An 18,714-nucleotide genomic window follows, 5' to 3' on the forward strand; every position below is an offset into this window, starting at 1 on the left:
TGTAAAAACATGTTGAACTGGCATGTATGACTAACATGCAGGCGTGGAGCTGTATTAACCTTCACGGTAGTAGGCATTTGGTAATTGTACTTGAGGATTAGAGTTTGATATAAAAGTTTTACCCTGTTAAATACATGTCTACGTGAATTCTATGGAAGTTGGTGCCTTGATTGTTATATCTGAAAAGCATGCCTATTTTTCCTCTTATTATGTTAAGTTGAGCCTAATATCATTTGAGTTGTTCTCTATCATATGCTATTATGCTACTGCTATTATTATTGTTAGATATGAAAAGTGAGCATCGGACCTTGCCTAGCTCGTCATTGCTTTCAGCCAAAGTTAGGCTTATTACCTATTGAGTATATGGTGTCGGTTGTACTCATACTACACTCTACTTTGCATGTGCAAATACAGGTATTGCTGATCATTGTAGTTGCCCGTGAGCCGGATCCGGATTAGTGGGAATTCTCGAGGTAGCGCTATTGTTCTGTTCATAGGCCTTGAAGTCCCTCCTTATTTTTGTTAACACAATTTAGTCTTTCAGTCAGTATTGTACTCGATTCTGACCTTCTATTTACTTATTGTTTAGAGCTCATGCACTCAATGCTACTAGGTCGTAGGATGGTCTATTTGTATTGCGACTATTTACTATCATTATTTCCATTGTGGAGATCATTTGATGTTGCTATTTAAGTTTGTTTTCGCTTATTGATTGATGGCTTGCCTAGCAAGTGGTGTTAGATGCCCTCACGCTTACGGTCGGAGTTTTGGATCATGACATCGCGATCGTAATGCACACTTTGTTGTCAGGGGTAGTTTAGGAATAAAGCATATGCTTGATGAAAAGCGTATACGCGGGTACCATGTGCTTTTCTTATCGGAGTATCTTAGGTAGTTCATGCTTTATATTCTATATGTGATCTCTTCGTATTGCGTGGCTTTTTTAGCATCTTTTCTATGTTAGTATCATGTTATAGGAATTGCTTCACGTTTAACGTGATAGATTGCTTGTATGTAGGATTACATACTTTATTGATAGTCGTGTATTTTACATATGCATATTCATCTACATATGAGATACACACTTTATTGTGATTATGGCACAATTAGATTGGTTTGTAGTTTTGTTATGGTTATTATAAGTTAAGATTATTTTGTGCGATTTTATCATGATTATAGCATGTTAATTGGTCGTGTTGTTATATGTGGATTAGAATCTATCCATCTATAGTCACTAAATGTCGAAACCAATAGTGTGCGTGCATGTTATTTAGATACTTGAAAAGTATCGATTTGATGTAAAAATTTAGTCTTTATTATGCATAAACAATATTGACTCATGTTGATGCATTTTACATAAGTTCTACTTGTTGCATATCCTTATATCGTTATTTACATGTTCATACTGTGCATAGCTTTTCTTAGTATTTTTATGCCTCCTTTTTGTTATTGTGTATATTTATGAACTGCACATGTTATTTAAGATGAGTATATTTTGCGAAAACCTCATCACCAATTAAGTACGGTCTTGGTGTACTTATACTATGCTTTTGTATATTTTTATCTAGATACTAAGCCCAATACTATTGGTGTTCGGGAGCCTACCTTTGGAGCTTGATTGGAGACTTGAGGTGAGATGTTTTGCTTGTAATGATCCAACCGGTCGTTTTGAGTTGTAACCTTTAATTTTGTGGTTTGAGACCTCGAGTATGTTATTTGATGTTTTATGACTTGCGAAAATAGTTGGTTATTATTTCGAGAGGTTCGAGAGTGTTTTGGAATCAAGTTTTGATGGTTCTGGTATGTTCTTATGATAATTTGGAATTGTACGTATCTGTGGATTATACTTTGGATATTCCAAGAAGGATTCAACACTATTTGTCGAAAGTTGGCAAATTTGGAGAACTTGAGAGTTTGTAAGTTTGACCAAGAATTGACTTTGATATTATTGGGCTATGGTTGGTGTTCCTAAATATTGGAGAGGTCTACATAATTGAATTGAACTTTTATGCAAAGTTTGGAAGAATGAAGATTTTAGAACTTAAGAGAAATTCTATTCAATTTGATCCTCGATTATTTGTTGAGACGGTTCCATGGGTGTTTTGAAACTTTCGACAAGCATATATAGGGTATTTGAAGTTGTGGCAAGGATTGGATGGATGTTTTAGGGGCTCAGGTGAATTTCGGCGTATTTGGAGCAAGTTCTAGAAGAATTGATTTGTTGAAACCGAGCATTTCTACAGATGGCTTAACTTAAAATAAGCATTTCTCCCAATAAATAAATCATTTTGGGATGACACTTTAATGGGATTGTAGCCCATTAATTCTAGTTTCTGATGGTCCAAACCGCTCGTCCACCCGACAATTGTACAAGGAGTAATTGCAATTTTACTGAAGGGTATCATCGTAGTCTTGAGTGTTGGGTAATTCTGTGACGGATCTACAGTTCACATTCCATTTTTGCGGCCTGCAGCCCTATTTTACGGGCACTTGGGCACATTTTTTACAACAACTTTCTAGAGCTATTGTAGGCCGAGTTTTATGATTTTTATTTCATTTTCTTACTTCTGGAGCTCATTTTGAGAGGTTTGAGGCTAGGGTTTAACCTATAAGCTTTGGGTAAGTGATTCTAACATAAATCTATAGCTTACACATGGATTTATCACCAGATTTAATATCAAAACATGAATTTGAATAAGAGAAATTAGGGTTTTTGAGACCTAGAGCTAGAATCACCCAAATTAAGTTTTGAGTATCCAAATGGATTAAAAATGGTAATCTACGCACATATTTGGTCTCATGGAGGAATGGGTCACCATAATTTGGTATTGGCCCGTTTTGACTTTTTGGGATTCGTCAAAGATCAAAGCTTTATTGATTGGGATCGTTTACTTTAGAATTATTTGACATCGCTGAATGATATTTGGCTAGTTTTAGACTATTAGAGGTCAAGAACAAGGGGAAAATGCAATTTTGGATTGAAAACTAGGTCAGATAAGGTAAGTATCTTGCTTAGCCCCGACATCAAGGAATATCTTTCTAAAACAATTATTTTGGGGTAACGTATATGCTAGTTGACGATCAAATATTAAGTTACCGAGGTTATAACATGTTCTAGGTAGATTCTAGGTTTCATTGTGCCTTGATTGTATGTATATTCTTCTCTACTCATGCTCTTGTTTATTTGTGTGACTACGTGGCACAATTATTCATGCTTATTGATTATGTTTTGTCTTATGACATCTTATTTGGGTTCGATGAGCACTTCTTGAGATTTATTGATATACTTGGTTTGGCCATAGTCACTCATTATATTATGATCATACATCTGTACTTGTTATTCTTGGGATATGCCTGAAACTCTTGTATAACTACTTGAGTTCCTTATTTTATGTTAGACATCATGTTTAGGTTTTTGATGCTTAATTGAACATAATAATTATTTGAAGGATGAATTTACATGTTGGAGTTATAGTCACATATGAGATACACGTGTATATCATGCATAGAGATTATCTCTAACTCATATGCATACATCTCTGCATATGGTTTCCCAATATGGATTGATATTTTGGAATGTGGGTTTTCCGTGCAGTAGATATGATTATGGCACGAGGTTTCTATTGTGCGTTAGGTGTGATATTGGTATGGTTATGGAACGAGGCTTCTGCCGCATGGATTTTATGATATTGAAATTGATATGACATGATAGGTTCCTATAATGGTTGGTTCCTACGTTAACACTTGGATATGGATTGTCCCTCCGGAGTTAGATGATTACTCATGTTACTTTGGGCTCTATGAGCGTAGGCACTTGTAGTAGTGCTTAGTATTGGACACATGGATGGTGTAAAGCACATGGATGATGTGATGGGATTGTATGTTCATGCATATTTACATATCTTCATGCATAACATCTGCATATGTTATATGGCGCATTTCCTACATGCATGAGAATTATTGGACGAATTGTGTATATTGACCTTATACCAGGTTATGATGAGGTATTGTGACTTGTATTACAAACATGGATTTTATTATGAGTGCATGGATTTTCAAGGTTGTATTGAGACACTGAGACTCTTTGTTGGTACATGTAGGAGTACCGAGGTATAATGAAAAGTTGATCCTTGGGCATGTATTGACATCCTAAACTAGTGTAGAAACATTCAGTGTTTATCATGCATTGACACTGAATAAATGCTATTTGGAAATTGCTGAGAAAATGACCTTTATTATAAATAGCCTCTTTGCGATCATGTAAGAGTACTTGAGTTAGAGCTTCTTGGTGCAATTCATATTGATATGCGGATTTGGTGCAGTTGTACATGCTTTAATTTGGTTATTTTAAAAGCATGCTGATTGGTTTCCTCTCAAATTATTCACCTTATTATTGATATTCGCTATTCTATGATTGTTTCTACTGATATTTCTTTATATTATATTTGCTATTGAGCTGTACAAGTTATATAAAGTGATTATTTTTTAGACTAAACCTTGTCACTAATTCATTGTGGTTGATTTTGATACTTACTGAGTATATGAGGTCAGCTGCATTCATACTACACTTCTACACCTTACATGTAGATCTTGGAGCTGAGTTGTGGATAATGAAAACTAGCATTGAAGATTCCAATATTCCTGTTGCAGCTTAGGACTTGTATTTCTATTTATGTATATTCCAACAGATGTTGTGCTTCCTTTATACCGGCATTGTAAATCTAAATCTTATTGGCTCATGACTTATATTACCAATCCTTGGGATAGTTGTACTAATTTGCGCAAGCTTATTTATTGTTTATTTGATGATTTGTTTTTCGAGTTGTGTTATATGATGATTTGCTTACCTAGCGGGTTATGTTAGGTGCCATCACGACTTAGTGGCTCTTCGGGTGTAGGTTCATAGGTGCTATGATCATGAGAAAATGTCAAGTGGAGTATTGCAGATATGTATGGTGACATCCATACTTATCTAGGAGAAGCTACAGGGCATCCAGGAAAACATACCTTTTTTGTTCCCTTATCGTGCGACTTTATTTCACCTTGATGTGTACTTCAATTCATTTCTGTTCATTCGTATGAGATATTGGGTACAAAATATCTGTTGTGCACTGATAACTTGTGATGTCGTGGATAAGGTGCGAGATATTTTTTAGTGTTACGAGGACGGGTCAGTCTAAAGGACTTGTTGCCAGGTTCAGATCACAGTTGGCTTGGCAGATTCAGCTATGTGAGCATGTGATTTTGGGCTCCTATGTCTAGTAGTATCCATATGAGTGGGATTGATAGCTCCGCATATGTCAAGGTAGCGTTATATGAGCATTATGTAACAGAGGATAGCACTTAGATAGTTTGGATACGAGGAGAGGATTTTCTTAAGATGCAAAAGGGAATATGGATTCGTGATTATCATCTTGACGTGCAATACACTCTTGAGTTGTGGATGTGTTGATAGATCTTTTAGTTGTTCATTAGTGGAATGAAATGGATTCTTATGTCTTAATGATGAATGTATACTCGGGAGGATCAATTGATTGCCTAGTGGTTGTAATCATGGTAAGGTCATAGAAAGATGTGGATTTGAGGCTAAACAGATGGGTTATCTCCTGCAAGAAGGTTTAAGATTGTATGATTTCTTATGAGAGTCCTATGAATAGTTTTCCTTCTATCTAGTAGAATGTTTGTGATATGAGAGAGTTTGGATTGCATGAAGAAGGTGGCATGAGTGTCACAAGGATGATGTATGCATTTGGTCAGATAATTTGGAATGTGTTCTGATTAGTACTACATGAGCTTATAAGAAATTCAGCTGGGTACAATGTAAGATCATGGTAGTTAAGGAAAGAAGTTAATGTTGATTAGCAAATGATGTGATTGTCACTTAAAGTCAAGTGGGGTAGTTGACTCCATATGATCAGATCATATAAACATTATTGTAGTAGTTTTTGAACTGAGGTACGCTTATGAATTGGTTATGATTTGAGGAGGATGACATCGAGGATGATTTGGAAAAAGGAATTTTGTGGATGTGTGATGCACTACACTTTATTGATACATAAATTATTTGGAATGACTTAGCTTTATTACTTCTTGTGTGGATAGTGTGCAAGGATAAAGTATTCACTCGATTGCTTAAGGATGAGGTTACTTGTAACGATCCAGCTGGTCATTATGAGCTCTAGAACCTCATTTCCCAATTGGAGACTTTCCATGGATGTTTTTGGTGGTTTAATAATTATTTGCATGGTTGGAATGGATTTTGCGAGGATTGGAATTAATTTGGAGCACTTAATTCCTATTTTGATGTTTTAACTTGCAATAGTTAACCAAGGTTTGACTTTTGGGTAAACGGACTCAGAATCAGTTTTGAAGGTTCCAATAAGTTCTTATGATAATTTTTGACTCGGGCATATGTTGGGATTTTGTTTTAGAGGTTCTAGAAGGATTTTGCACTATTTGTCGAAAGTTGACAATTTAAAAAACTTAAGAGTTCATACGTTTGACCAAGAGTTCACTTTGATATCATTGGACTCCAATTAGTGTTCTGGGACTTTGGATAGGCCTGCACTGTTGAATCAAACTTGTGTTCAAAGATTGGAAGTAATACAAAGTGTCTAAGTGTGACTTGGATACTCTTTTTAAAGAAAGAAGAATTAAGAACGTAAGAGAAATTCTATTTGATTTGAGCATCAAATTCATTGTTGTGATGTTCCTATAGGTATTGTGAGCCTTTGTAAAAGTCCATATACGTTATTTAGACATGTAAGAATTATTGGACAAGGTCTCGAGGTGTTCAAATGTGTTTTATATGTGTTTTTAACGTAGTTGGTGTTTTGGTGTTGTTTTGAGCATAAGCATGTAATGATCCAAATGTTCATTTTTTGTTCTAGAGATCGGAATCCAATTTAAGACTTCCAAAATTTTGATAATAGTTTATAGGATTGACCTGGAATGCTTGGTTTTATTCAAGTAAGTCTCGTTCGGGTTTTTACAGTGAAGCGTGAGTTAAATTTTTAACGAGTGAGTTGGTATCACATTGAGCAAATGAGCTCGTAATTGAGTATCAACTGAACGACTAGGTTCGTATATAATTTGGGACTCATCAAAACAAGAATCGTGAAATTTCGATTTCGTATGAGGGAGTTAGAGTCTTTTTAGTTAAAAAAGTGGATCGTGCAAGCAGGTTCTAGTGCGCACTTGTAGCGACCAGATTTGGTACTTTTAACGACGGGAAATGGGCTTTTAGCCACCATATTAGCATTTATATTGGACAGTTTTTTTTAGAATCTCATTTCACCATTTTTAGAGCTAGGGAACTCTGATTGAAGCAATATTTGAAGAGGAATTCATTCCAAACTCATGGGTATGTGTTTCTACCATATATTTGATTATATATCTTGATTTCCCATGGATTTCTACACCAAATATATTGAATTTTAAAGTGCAATTTGGAGATTTATTTACTATACTTTAAGAGAGTGTATTTTGGGGATTTGAGTATCAATTTGGACTCGATTTTGGAAACTAATTATATATTTTGACTCGACATGTTATGGATCATCGGATTTTGGTATTGGTTTCGGATTTCGTGTATGTGAGCTAGGGTTAACTTTTATTGACTTTTGGGTATTTCTTCAAAGATAGAAGCTTTATATATTGGGATCGCTTCCTATGGCTTTGTTGACTTCCTTGGATGATATTTGGCTTCTATTTGTGCGATTGGAGGGCTATATCAAAGGTTTTGATCCGATTCCAAGTTGAAGACTATCCCTGATAAGGTAAGTATCTTGCCTAAGTTTGGATTGAGTGTATTTCTCTGTTGGCTATGATAGTTTCTTTGTGTTGGGAGTGTCGTATATGAGAGGTGACGAGTGTATATGCGCGTACCGTGGTTATTCATGTGCCAGGTAGATCTTAGCCTATTATATGCCTTTTTTTAATATTATGCTAATATCGTATTTTCTCCATTTGTATGACTACATGAGCTATTTCATGCTAGAAATCATGTTTAGGCTAAAATACTATTTTTGCTATGTTGAGCAATTTACCTTTGCTGTAGTCATACTTTTCAATCACGATATTATATCCATGTGTTATATCTCTATCTTTGTGCACTTTTTATATGTTATCTCACATGTTGTTGATGTCCTTGTGCATGAAACACGTTTGAGCTGAATTGTGACACGTGTGTAACGACCCGGCCGGTCGTTATGAGTATTTTAGCCTCGTTCCCCTATTTATTGCCTCCTCTATTTTATATTGTGGTTATGTATTTTTTTGGGGTGGTTAGTTTTGGTTTCAGAGGATTTTAGGAGTGTAATGGGACACTTAGTCCCAAAGTTGGAGGCGTATGACTTCCGTTGTGTCATTTATGACTTGTGAGCAAAATTTGAGGTCAATCAGAGTTGGTTTTGTATGAATCGACGTTAGCTTTGGAAGTTGGATGTTCATGGTTTCAATAGGTTTGAATTAGATTGCGATTTGTAGAATCGGTGTTGTTTGATGTGATTTTCGGCCTCGAGTAGGTCCGCTATGTGTTTTGGAACTTGTTGGTATATTCGGACGGGGTCCCGGGGCCCCCGGGTGTGATTCAGATTGAATCCAAGGACCATTTTGGACTTGGTTTATTGCTGAACCACTGCTGAGTATGGTGCAATTGCACCTTCGCACTTTGGGCTGCAGGTGCTACACTGCAGAAGTGTTCATTGAGCCGCAGAATCAAGGGGTGGGCTGGCAAGCTATAACCGTAGGTGTGGTCATTTCTACGCAGAAGTGGCTAGCATCCGCAGATGCACTTTAGAGTCCGCAGATGCGATATTCCTTGGGCTTAAGTGGAAGACGCACCTTCGATGGAATTTCCGTAGCTACAGAACCGCAGATAAGGCTGTAAATCCGCATATGCGAAATCACTGGGCAGATCAAGGGTTTTATTTCATTATCCATATTTTGAGTTAGTGAGCTCGGTTGTTAGGCAAGTTTGAGAGAGATTTTCAAGGAGTTGATCGGGATAAGTGATTCTAATTCGGATTTGGCTATTATACATGAATCCATCATCGTTTTTACCATCTAATTAGTATTTTCAGTTGGAAAAACTGGGGATACTTATGAAAACTTCATAAACTATACTTTGAGGATTTGATGGTATATTTGAGGTCGGAATTGAGTAAATTTAGTATGGTTGGACTCGCTATGGAATGGGTTTTCGAATTTTTTAAGTTTGGTCGGGTTCTGAGACGCGAGCCCGGGGTTGACTTTTTGAGTTAACTTTTTTATTTTCTTTAAAGATTTCAACTTTATTACTCAGAATAGTTTCCCATGGTTTGTATTTATGGTATAAAGTTATTTTGGCTACATTCGAGCCGTTCTGAATTGGATATTCGCGAAAGGGGCTTACTAGTGGATTGAGTTAGCGTGTTTGGAGGTTAGTGTCTTGCCTAACTTTGTGTGGGTGAATTATCCCGAAGGATTGGTGTTGTTTTGTGTTAATTGTGGTATGTGAAAACTATGTACGCAAGGTGACAAATGGGTACACAGGCTAAATGTGGTAATTGACCGGTTTAAGCTATGTAGATTCTTTTCATGCCTTTAATTGAATGGTCATAACATGTTATATTTATCATCGCTAATCTATCCTTATACGCTTCACTTGACATTGTTAATACATGTCTAATCTCATAGTTATTATTTGACCTTACATGCTTAGTTGAAGTTACTATTTTCTCATTGCCTTGTTAAATATTTAACTGTTGAGTTACCTTACTTGAAGTTTTTATTTCTTAGAATATATTATTGTTGATTTTTGGTGTTGAAGTTGTAAAAGTCGTGATCACATTGAGGCAAACTTGTAAATTATTGAAATACCATTCTTGTTGAATTTTTTACTTTCGGCTGCTATTGTTGAGACTCTTGTACATATTGTGGTTGAGCCATGAGCTATTTATTGGGCAAAAATTATTATTATTGACTTCTTTGGCAAGTTGTGGTATTGGGCACTTGTGGTTGATATGCATGCGGTTAGATAAGGTGGTCTTGATACACGTGTTACTAGTAGAGGAACTACTTGAAGCCACGCGGTGTGATGAGATGGGCTAAAATGCGGGTAGCTATTTCAAGTAAAATGATTTTCAAAACTAAATGTAAGCTCCCGCGGTGATATCAGGGAAGATTATGATTGAAATTGTGAAATTAGAATATGAGGCGGTACCTCGGACGTGATTCTTGTGGTTATCTTTCATTTACATCACATGTGTTTGTCTACATCATTTCCTTGGTGTTCTTATTTTGTGTTCCTCCCTTGATGCCTTTATTGCCTTAATTTAAGTGTAGCTTATATTGTTGTATTTCTTTATTGTATCATTTCTTGGTTTCCTTTATTGTACTGTTCCATACTTGTTCAACTTCATTAGTTATTCCAGTAGGTCTCTTGACATGTCCTCGTCACTCCTCTACCTAGGTTAGACTTGATACTTACTAGGTACCATTGTGGTGTACTCATACTACGCTTCTGCACTTCTTTTTGTGCAGATCTAGGTACTTCATACCAGGCTAAGCATCTGTTAGTTAAGCTTTAGATCGGAGATTTCAAGGTATACCTGCCAGCATTCGCAGGCCTCAGAGTCACCCTCTGTCCTTGTCTCTTTTCTATTGTTTACTCTTTATTTAGACAGTGATGTATTAAGGATTGGTTCAGTATATTCATGTAGAGCTTATGACTCAGTCTCACCAGATTTTGGGCGTTATTGTCAGTTGCGTTGTGGAATTATATTATGATAGCCGGTTTGTTTAGATTGCAGTTCTTTTACTATTTTTGTTATTTCTTCATGTATGTTAGGCTTACCTAGTCACTGAGACTAGGTGCCATCACGACATCCTACAGAGGGAGATTAGAGTCGTGACAAGTTGGTATTAGAGCTCTAGGTTCATAGGTGTTACGAGTCATAAGTAGGTTTAGTAGAGTCGTGCATATCGGTACAAAGACGTCTATACATTTGTTCGAGAAGCTATGGATCTGTTAGGAAACTTCACTTCTTTGATTCCTTATCGTGAAAATTTGTTAACTTCGAAATTCTCAATCTTTATCTTTCTATTCTCTCACAGATAGTAAGGACATGCATCGTTGGATTCGACGATCAGACATCCACGCCACTACTAGGGCCACGAGAGGCCGAAGAGCGGCACGTGGTGCAGCCAGAGCACTTGCCCGAGTTGCGACAGAGGAGCCATCAATAGATCCAGTTGGGGGCCAGGCACGTGAGGCGCCTGTTTCCACCCCTGCACTTCAGGAGACCCTCACACAGTTCTTGAGCATGTTTGGTACTCTAGCTTAGGCGGGTTTGATTCCACTTGCACCAGCCACATCTTAGGATGGGGGAGGATCTCAGTCTCCTGCGGCCTGTACACAGAGAAGTGAGTCCATGTTGACAATGTCCTTGAGGTTATACCAGTGCAGCCGGTTATTCCAGTTCAGCCTATGGTTAGGGCAACAACATCTGAGGAGGAGGAGCTTAGACTTGAGAGGTACAAAAAGTACCACCCTCCTACTTTCAGTGGCCTAGCTACAGAAGATGCACGCGGTTTTCTGGAGAAGTGCCATTGTATTCTCCGCACCATGGGTATTGTGGAGACGAGCGGGGTTGCTTTTACTACATTCCAGCTATCAGGTCCAGCGTTTCAGTGTTGGCAGGCTTATGAGGGTAGCCCAGCCGATGCACCTTCACTCACATGGGCTCAGTTTTCAGAGATGTTGTTGGGAGAGTTTGTTCTCCAAAACATTTGGGATGTATGGTGCGCAGAGTTTGAGCAGCTGCGCCAGGGTACTATAACTATGTCAGAGTATGCTGTCAGATTCACTCAGTTGTCCAGACATGCACTTGCCTCGGTTTCCACAGTTAGAGAGCGAGTCCGTCGATTTATCGAGGGGCTGAACTATGGTATTAGATTCACCATGGCTCTAGAGTTGGAAACAGATACCCTATATCAGAAGGTGGTAGAGATCGCATGGAGATTGGAGGGTATGCGGGGCCGGGAGAGAGAGAATAGGGAGGCCAAGAGACCTCGAGATTCTGGCGGGTATAGTGGTGCCCGTGCCCCAGTTGTAGCCCATTATGGTAGAGGCTATGTGAGTCGTCCAGTTCATTCAGTACTTCCAGGTTCTAGTGGTACTCCAGCTACTCCCGGGTGTTGACGACCAATTTTGACCCTCTTTTCAAATTAATTTACTTATACTTAATAATTTACAATAAATATTTTGAAAGTATCTTCTATCAATAAACACCTATTTATGAAAACTAATTAAGTATTAGCTTTGAAATTAACCACTTAGTGTTAGTATTATGTAATTACAAATATACTTACTATTTTTGGATTATTAAAATAACTTTTATATACATAACATATGCCTTATAATTAATTTTATGAAGTACTCCTTAATTTCTAGTTAATTAGACTACTATGTCAATAATTCTAAATTAATGCTAAAAAATGAAATATTTATAAACTATTAATTACAATAGTTAGTAATGTATATAATGATTATACTTTACTGCATTTTATTAAAAATTATCAAGCTTATTTAATTTAATTAGAAAGGGGGTCAAAAGACGCTAAAGGCTACAATTGCAAATCTCCAATTAAAAACAAATTGGCTATTTTAAAATAAACTTAGCCCAACACATAGGCCCAATCGTTATCTGACCCAGTCCAAAAGATCCCTCCATTCCAAGGTGGAAATCCTTTCCACTCCATGAGAACTAATAAGAGCATGCCACATCACTCATATCTATCACTCTCAAAAGAAACATAATCAATCTGGGTCATCCATCTTACAGATCAACGACCCTCGTTTTATCTTTATTTTTCCTTTAATTTTAAACCTACTATCCGATTTAATATCATCCGTTGAAAATAAAAGATCTAACGGCTCTCATATTTTCATTTTTTTAATATTTTAAAAACTCTTAACTGCTAAAACTATCAGGGTCGTAGATCAACAGATCCAATGTCCCAGATTTTGTGTCTCACTCTTAACCCAGAGACGGCCAAACCCCTACTCTCTAACCCAAGCTCATTTACAACAAACGGCCGCCACCATTTGCCCTTTCATCTTCTCCTCTCTCATGTCAATCCATGGACATCAATGAAAGAACCTTGCACAAATCAGTGCAAGGTTGTAAAATCCTTGAATAAAATCGTCCTTCCCTACTTCTCCATCCCAAAATCCCGCAGAGGTTCCCGTTTGCTCTTTGAATCTGAAATGCCAGAGCATGAGCAATAAAATCGAAGCACCATTTTCGTTTTGTTCTCAAATCCAACTGGCAGAATCAAACTGCCTCGTCCCTAGGCTGTGAAGTTTGTGGCTTTATTTCACTTTTCTCACCGATTGGATTTTAAAATCCTAATTTGATACACTAGACTAATCGGTGCAAGGTCAAATCATCAGAATCCTTTATGCTATGTCAAAATTGGTGGCATGCATAGCCATCTCACAGCATTAATTATCATTATTCTTGGTCCATAGGTCAATCGCAGAGACCTCTATACATTGGGTCTTTATCCGGTAGATTTTGCTGTCAACGGGAAGTCCTCCCCTCGCTCAAGTAAAGCTTCATAATTTCTGCCTCCGTTTATTTAGAGTTTTCCTAGTCTTGCTCAAATCATCTGCTCCCCGTCATCTTCCACTATCATTTTGAATCTTGTTGAACCCTAGAAGCATTGAATACCACTGTAAAAGGAGCCTTCAATGCTCTCACCTAACAAGACCAGACCTAACAGGAAGCTTTGGTTTCTAGCTGATTCCTATTTTTCTCTTTTTGTTTCTGAGTGCTTTCACTGCTTCAAGCTTGAAGATTTGGGTCCTAGGCAATTAAAAGGAATCCATGTTTGGTCTGTTGCCCTAGATAAGGTAAGTACACCCTCACCTTCCTCTCTTTTGATTGTCTTACTTGAATATCATGAACATGCTGTTGTCTTTTGTCAATTGTGTTCGTTTATGATGTTTGTCATTAGTGTATAAATGTCATTTCCAATTCGTGATAATGTGTTGTTAATTTGTGATCATTTATCATGCTTTGAATATCTCTAATTGGTGTTGATTAAGCTGTTATGTGACATTAATGACTTTCATTCCGATCTCAAATAATCCACATGATTAGGTTTTACTTAACATTACTCAAATGACGTCTCATGCTTGCCTAGGTTTCAGATTTTCTATTAATGATTTTTGTTGTGATCTCTATCCCTACACATTGTTTCCTGCATTCAGTTGTTTTGTAGTCGAGATTGTTGTTTGATAATTCTAACTAGGATAAACCTGAAAGCTCATAGTTTAATCCTTCACCATTTAACTGAAGAATGAGAAGTTTAAGTGTTTAAGTGCTCTCCTTCTCTATATCAGTGTTTGTTAACTCAGAGAGCAGCTTATGAGTTATTACTATGACATTCTTATGTTCATATCTAACTGTTGGTTGCATCTATATGAAACGGTCTTATTAAGGTGAAATTTTATGAATATCAGTAACTCTTCTGCATATATTTTGTTAAGATCAAGTCATCTTTTCATAGAAAGTAGGTTATATCTATGTTTGTTATAGTTGAATGAGAGTTGTTTTCAAGCTGAGCATAACAGGCTCCATGTTTAGATATTAATCTTAGTTAAACTTATTCTGAGTACAATATCTTCCATATCTTTCATCCCCTTTATAGCATTGCTAACTTGGTCTTATAATAGGTGAAACTCTCCTTGTCTATGTAAGATTATAACCTCATTTGAAGTATCTATGTGTAGTTGGATTAAAAATGCTACATATACCTCTGTTTATCCTCATGATTTCACGTTCATGTACATTGTTTTGAAATTGCACCTTGTCCTCTCCTTCCTGCTAATCTGAGCATGCAACTGAATCCGAGTTGTAAATCCTAAGAGAATTTCTTATTGCTACTTCTTGGACATAATAGATTACCTATTTCAATAGAAAATTAGTATTCTCATGAAGATGTGGTTCTGCCATCAATTACAAATGAAGTAGGATTGATAAACTGTGAACCTGTTAAGCACCTCTAGGATTCCATGTATGAACCTGTAAGCCTGTAGTCATGCTAAGAGATCTGATTATGTTCTGGTATCTTTAATAACACCTGTAGAGGCTGCTAACTATGACTTAGGTATGAACCTTTGTTGATTATTTAAAGAGTTCTAAGTAGTATTATTAACCTATGTGTGTGCTAGTAGTAAGACTTAGGCTAACCAATATGAGATTAGTCTGCTAAGATAGAGGCATTTATATTATTGCACATCTGAACTGCGTGTTCTTTTAGATGGGACCTCAAGTGTTTGGTTCTTTTGGCAGTGACATCAAAAGTACTTCTATCTCTATGTGGGTTTGGAATCCGACCTTCAGACTTGTTAATGTGTGTGTCATTTAGTATTGGAAATGTAGTTATAAGAATAAAATTACTTATGTGCCCTTATGTTATTCTGCCAAGAGAAAGTATACTTCTGGGGTAGGGGTATCATGGTAGTCGCTTTACATTGAAAGAGCCTCATTGGCGCTTAGACCCATAGTGAAAAATGAGTCGTTAGTGGTTAGGGGTATTTGGGAATAGAGTTTTACTCTAGGTTGGGCTGCTCTCCCCGACACAAGCATTGACTTAGGCCTTGCGACCCTTGGGAACTTTGAAGTATCGGGGGGATTCAAAGGGGGCATCGACCTTGAGTGGAACTCTCTTCTTAGCCCTTAATTCATTGACACTTGTTATTCTCATTGGTTTAGCGTTTAATGACGACGAAAAGTTTTCAATGTAAATTATTTGCCATGTATAACCACCACATTAGTATAAGTTTTCATGGTATTTGAGTAGTGATAGTTCATTATATTTTGCTCAATCGTTTACTTATGTGTTTCATGCATGGTGGAATATACATAATATGTATCTAATCATCTTCTCTTTATTTTTTTGAACATGTACATTCGTTTGGGCCTGCTAAGTTCCTGAGGAACTCAAGCCCAAGTCCAGTATTGCCATTTTTTTAAAAATTTGGAGCCAGTTGTCGCCATCTCTATTACTGCTGGGCCTGCCCCTTTGATGCCCAAATACCTGAGTCCAATCTTCTCCTTTAACTCCTTTATTAATTACTGCTTCATTGCCTTAGTTTTACTGCCTTATCGCATTTTGCTGCGTTCTGGTTGTTATTTCATCTCACATGTATACAACGATTATATATTGGATTGAATGCTTTACTTTATATCTTAAGTCATATAAAACATAGCCAAACCTTAAATAACATAGGATTAAAAGAAGAATTAGTTAGTAACTAATCCCTCGTTCGCTAATTATAAATTGTTTATAACATTACTATTTCTTCGCTCACCTTTTTTCTTAAAGGATTTTGAAGCCCAAAAGCTTAGTAAAAGACAGTAGCTCCACTTTCAAAAAGTAAAAATTAGATTCGAAACACAAGCTTTATCTTCAAAAAGGAAATTAAATTATTTCTAAAAAATGAAGTGTTGTCGCTCCAAAAGGATTTCCAAAATGGTTTTTCTTCAAATTTAAAAATCAAGGTACATCTTAGACTTACTCGCATAGTACCTTCATCTCATTAGGACAATATGCACCTCCATATCATAGAAACAAATGTTTTAATTTAGTTCTCCTTTTCACATACTTTCTTAAATACAAACATCCTATATCTCTTTCAAAAGCACCTTTCAAGTATACATGCACTAACATTATTTTCCTCTATAAATTCATACCCTTTCCCTTTGTAAGAATTATGTCCTAATATACGGTAAGCCATATTTTTAGAACACTAGTTAAGGCATAGTATAAATAATTGATTCCAAATCTCGTCTAAGTCCTATGGAGCTACCTCAGGTAGATTTTAAGGGATGCATAACACCTTCCCCTTAGAAGAACAAGAACCCTTACCTATAATCTCATAGGTTATCAGACTAATAAAGAATATGATATAGTAATTAAATAGGTACCTTAGTATACCTTTAAATATTAGGTGACGACTCTCTTTCAACAACAACAGAGAAACCACAAGTTGAATCTTGTTTTGACTAGTGCAAAATAGGGTGCAACACCAGGTCTCAGGTTGCCCAGTATGCACCGCCACTGTCTAGTGCACCTCCTGCACGGGGTGCTTTCAGCGGTCAATCCGAGAGCGTGTTTAAGTATGGTGATACTCCTCACATGGTGAGGGACTGCCCATACTCAGGAGGGGTGCACCTTATTTGACTACTCAAGCTCCACGCATTCTACTGGGTCCTGAGACTTCTCAGGCCATGGTTACTGCTCCAGCTGCCGCTCCACCTGCACAACCAACTATGGGTGGAGATCAGGCAGGTAGGGGTCTCCCTAGAGGGGGAGGCCAAGCCAGATGTTATGTTTTTCCAAGTAGGACAGAGAAGGTTGCATCAGACGAAGTTTTCATAGGTATTCTTATTGTTTGTCCTAGAGATGCATCGGTATTATTTGATCTAGGCTCAACTTACTCATATGTATCATCTTACTTTGCTCCGTATTTGGGTATATCTCGTGATTCTTTGAGTTCTCCTATTTATGTGTCCACGCCTGTGGGAGATTCTATTATTGTTCATCGTGTGTATCGGTCATGTTTAGTTGTTATTGGTGGTTTTGAGACCAGAGTTGATCTATTATTGCTCAGTATGGTAGACTTCGATGTTATCTTGGGGATGAACTGGTTTTCTCCCTATCATGCTATTCTTGATTGTCACGCCCAGATGGTTACTTTGGCTATGACAAGTTTACCGCAGTTGGATTGGAGAGGTACATTAGATTATGTTCCTAGTAGGTTTGTGTCATTCCTTAAGGCACAACAGATGGTTGAGAAGGGGTGTGATGCATACCTAGCCTTTGTGAGAGATATCAATGTTGATACTCCTACTGTTGAGTCAGTTCCGGTGTTGAGAGACTATCCAACTATATTTCCGGCAGATCTTCTAGGCATGCCACCCGATAGGGATATCGATTTTGGGCACCCATCCTATTTCTATTCCACCATATCATATGGCACTAGTGGAGTTGAGGAGTTAATGGAGCTGTTGCAAGAGTTTCTTGATAAGTGTTTCATTCGGCCTAGTGTGTCACCCTGGGGTGCACAAGTGTTGTTTGTGAAGAAAAAGAATGGTTTTATGCATATGTGTATTGATTACCGGCAGTTGAACAAGGTTACAGTGAAGAACAAGTATCCATTGCCATGCATTGATGACTTATTTGATCAGCTAAAGAGACCATGGTGTTCTCAAAGATTGATTTGTGGTCAGGTTATCATCAGCTGAAGATTCAGGATCTGGATATCTCGAAGACCGCTTTTAGGACACGGTATGGTCACTACGAGTTCTTTGTGATGTCATTTGGGCTGACCAACGCCCCAGCAACTTTCATGTACCTGATGAATAGTATATTCCAGCCCTATCTGGATCCATTCATCATTGTGTTTATTGATGACATCTTGGTGTACTCCCACAGCTGCGAGGATCATGAGCAGCATTTGAGGATTGTGCTCCAGACCTTGAGGGAAAAGAAGTTGTATGCAAAATTTTCGAAGTGTGAATTCTGGCTTGATTCGGTGGCTTTTTGGGTCATGTGGTGTCGAGCGAGGGGATGAAGGTAGATCCGAAGAAGATTGAAGCAGTGCCGAGTTGGCCCAGACCGTCTTCAGCTACTGAGATTCGGAGTTTCTTTGGCAGA

General features: G+C 37.4%; 1 protein-coding gene across 1 annotated transcript; it reads left to right on the plus strand.

The window, feature by feature from the left end:
- The first annotated feature begins 11,108 nt into the window (after positions 1-11,108).
- LOC138910487 (uncharacterized) lies at positions 11,109-18,302 on the plus strand. The gene is made up of 6 exons (XM_070201731.1): positions 11,109-11,313; positions 11,445-12,139; positions 12,977-13,165; positions 13,838-13,900; positions 17,283-17,468; positions 17,745-18,302. Exons 1-6 carry the CDS (start codon positions 11,109-11,111, stop codon positions 18,300-18,302), a joined length of 1,896 nt encoding a protein of 631 aa, XP_070057832.1.
- The last annotated feature ends 412 nt before the right edge of the window (positions 18,303-18,714 follow it).

Source organism: Nicotiana tomentosiformis, chromosome 1, assembly GCF_000390325.3.
Source record: "Nicotiana tomentosiformis chromosome 1, ASM39032v3, whole genome shotgun sequence".
NCBI classification, from domain to species: domain Eukaryota; kingdom Viridiplantae; phylum Streptophyta; class Magnoliopsida; order Solanales; family Solanaceae; genus Nicotiana; species Nicotiana tomentosiformis.

Bases quoted from the DNA above. Each gene is read 5' to 3' on its own strand.
- LOC138910487 (XM_070201731.1), top strand. From the start codon at position 11,109: ATGCATCGTTGGATTCGACGATCAGACATCCACGCCACTACTAGGGCC. The intron at 13,166-13,837 runs GTTGTAAAATCC...CACTGCTTCAAG, and splicing joins CTTGCACAAATCAGTGCAAG to CTTGAAGATTTGGGTCCTAG. The intron at 17,469-17,744 runs GTATTATTTGAT...TGTCACGCCCAG, and splicing joins TTTGTCCTAGAGATGCATCG to ATGGTTACTTTGGCTATGAC.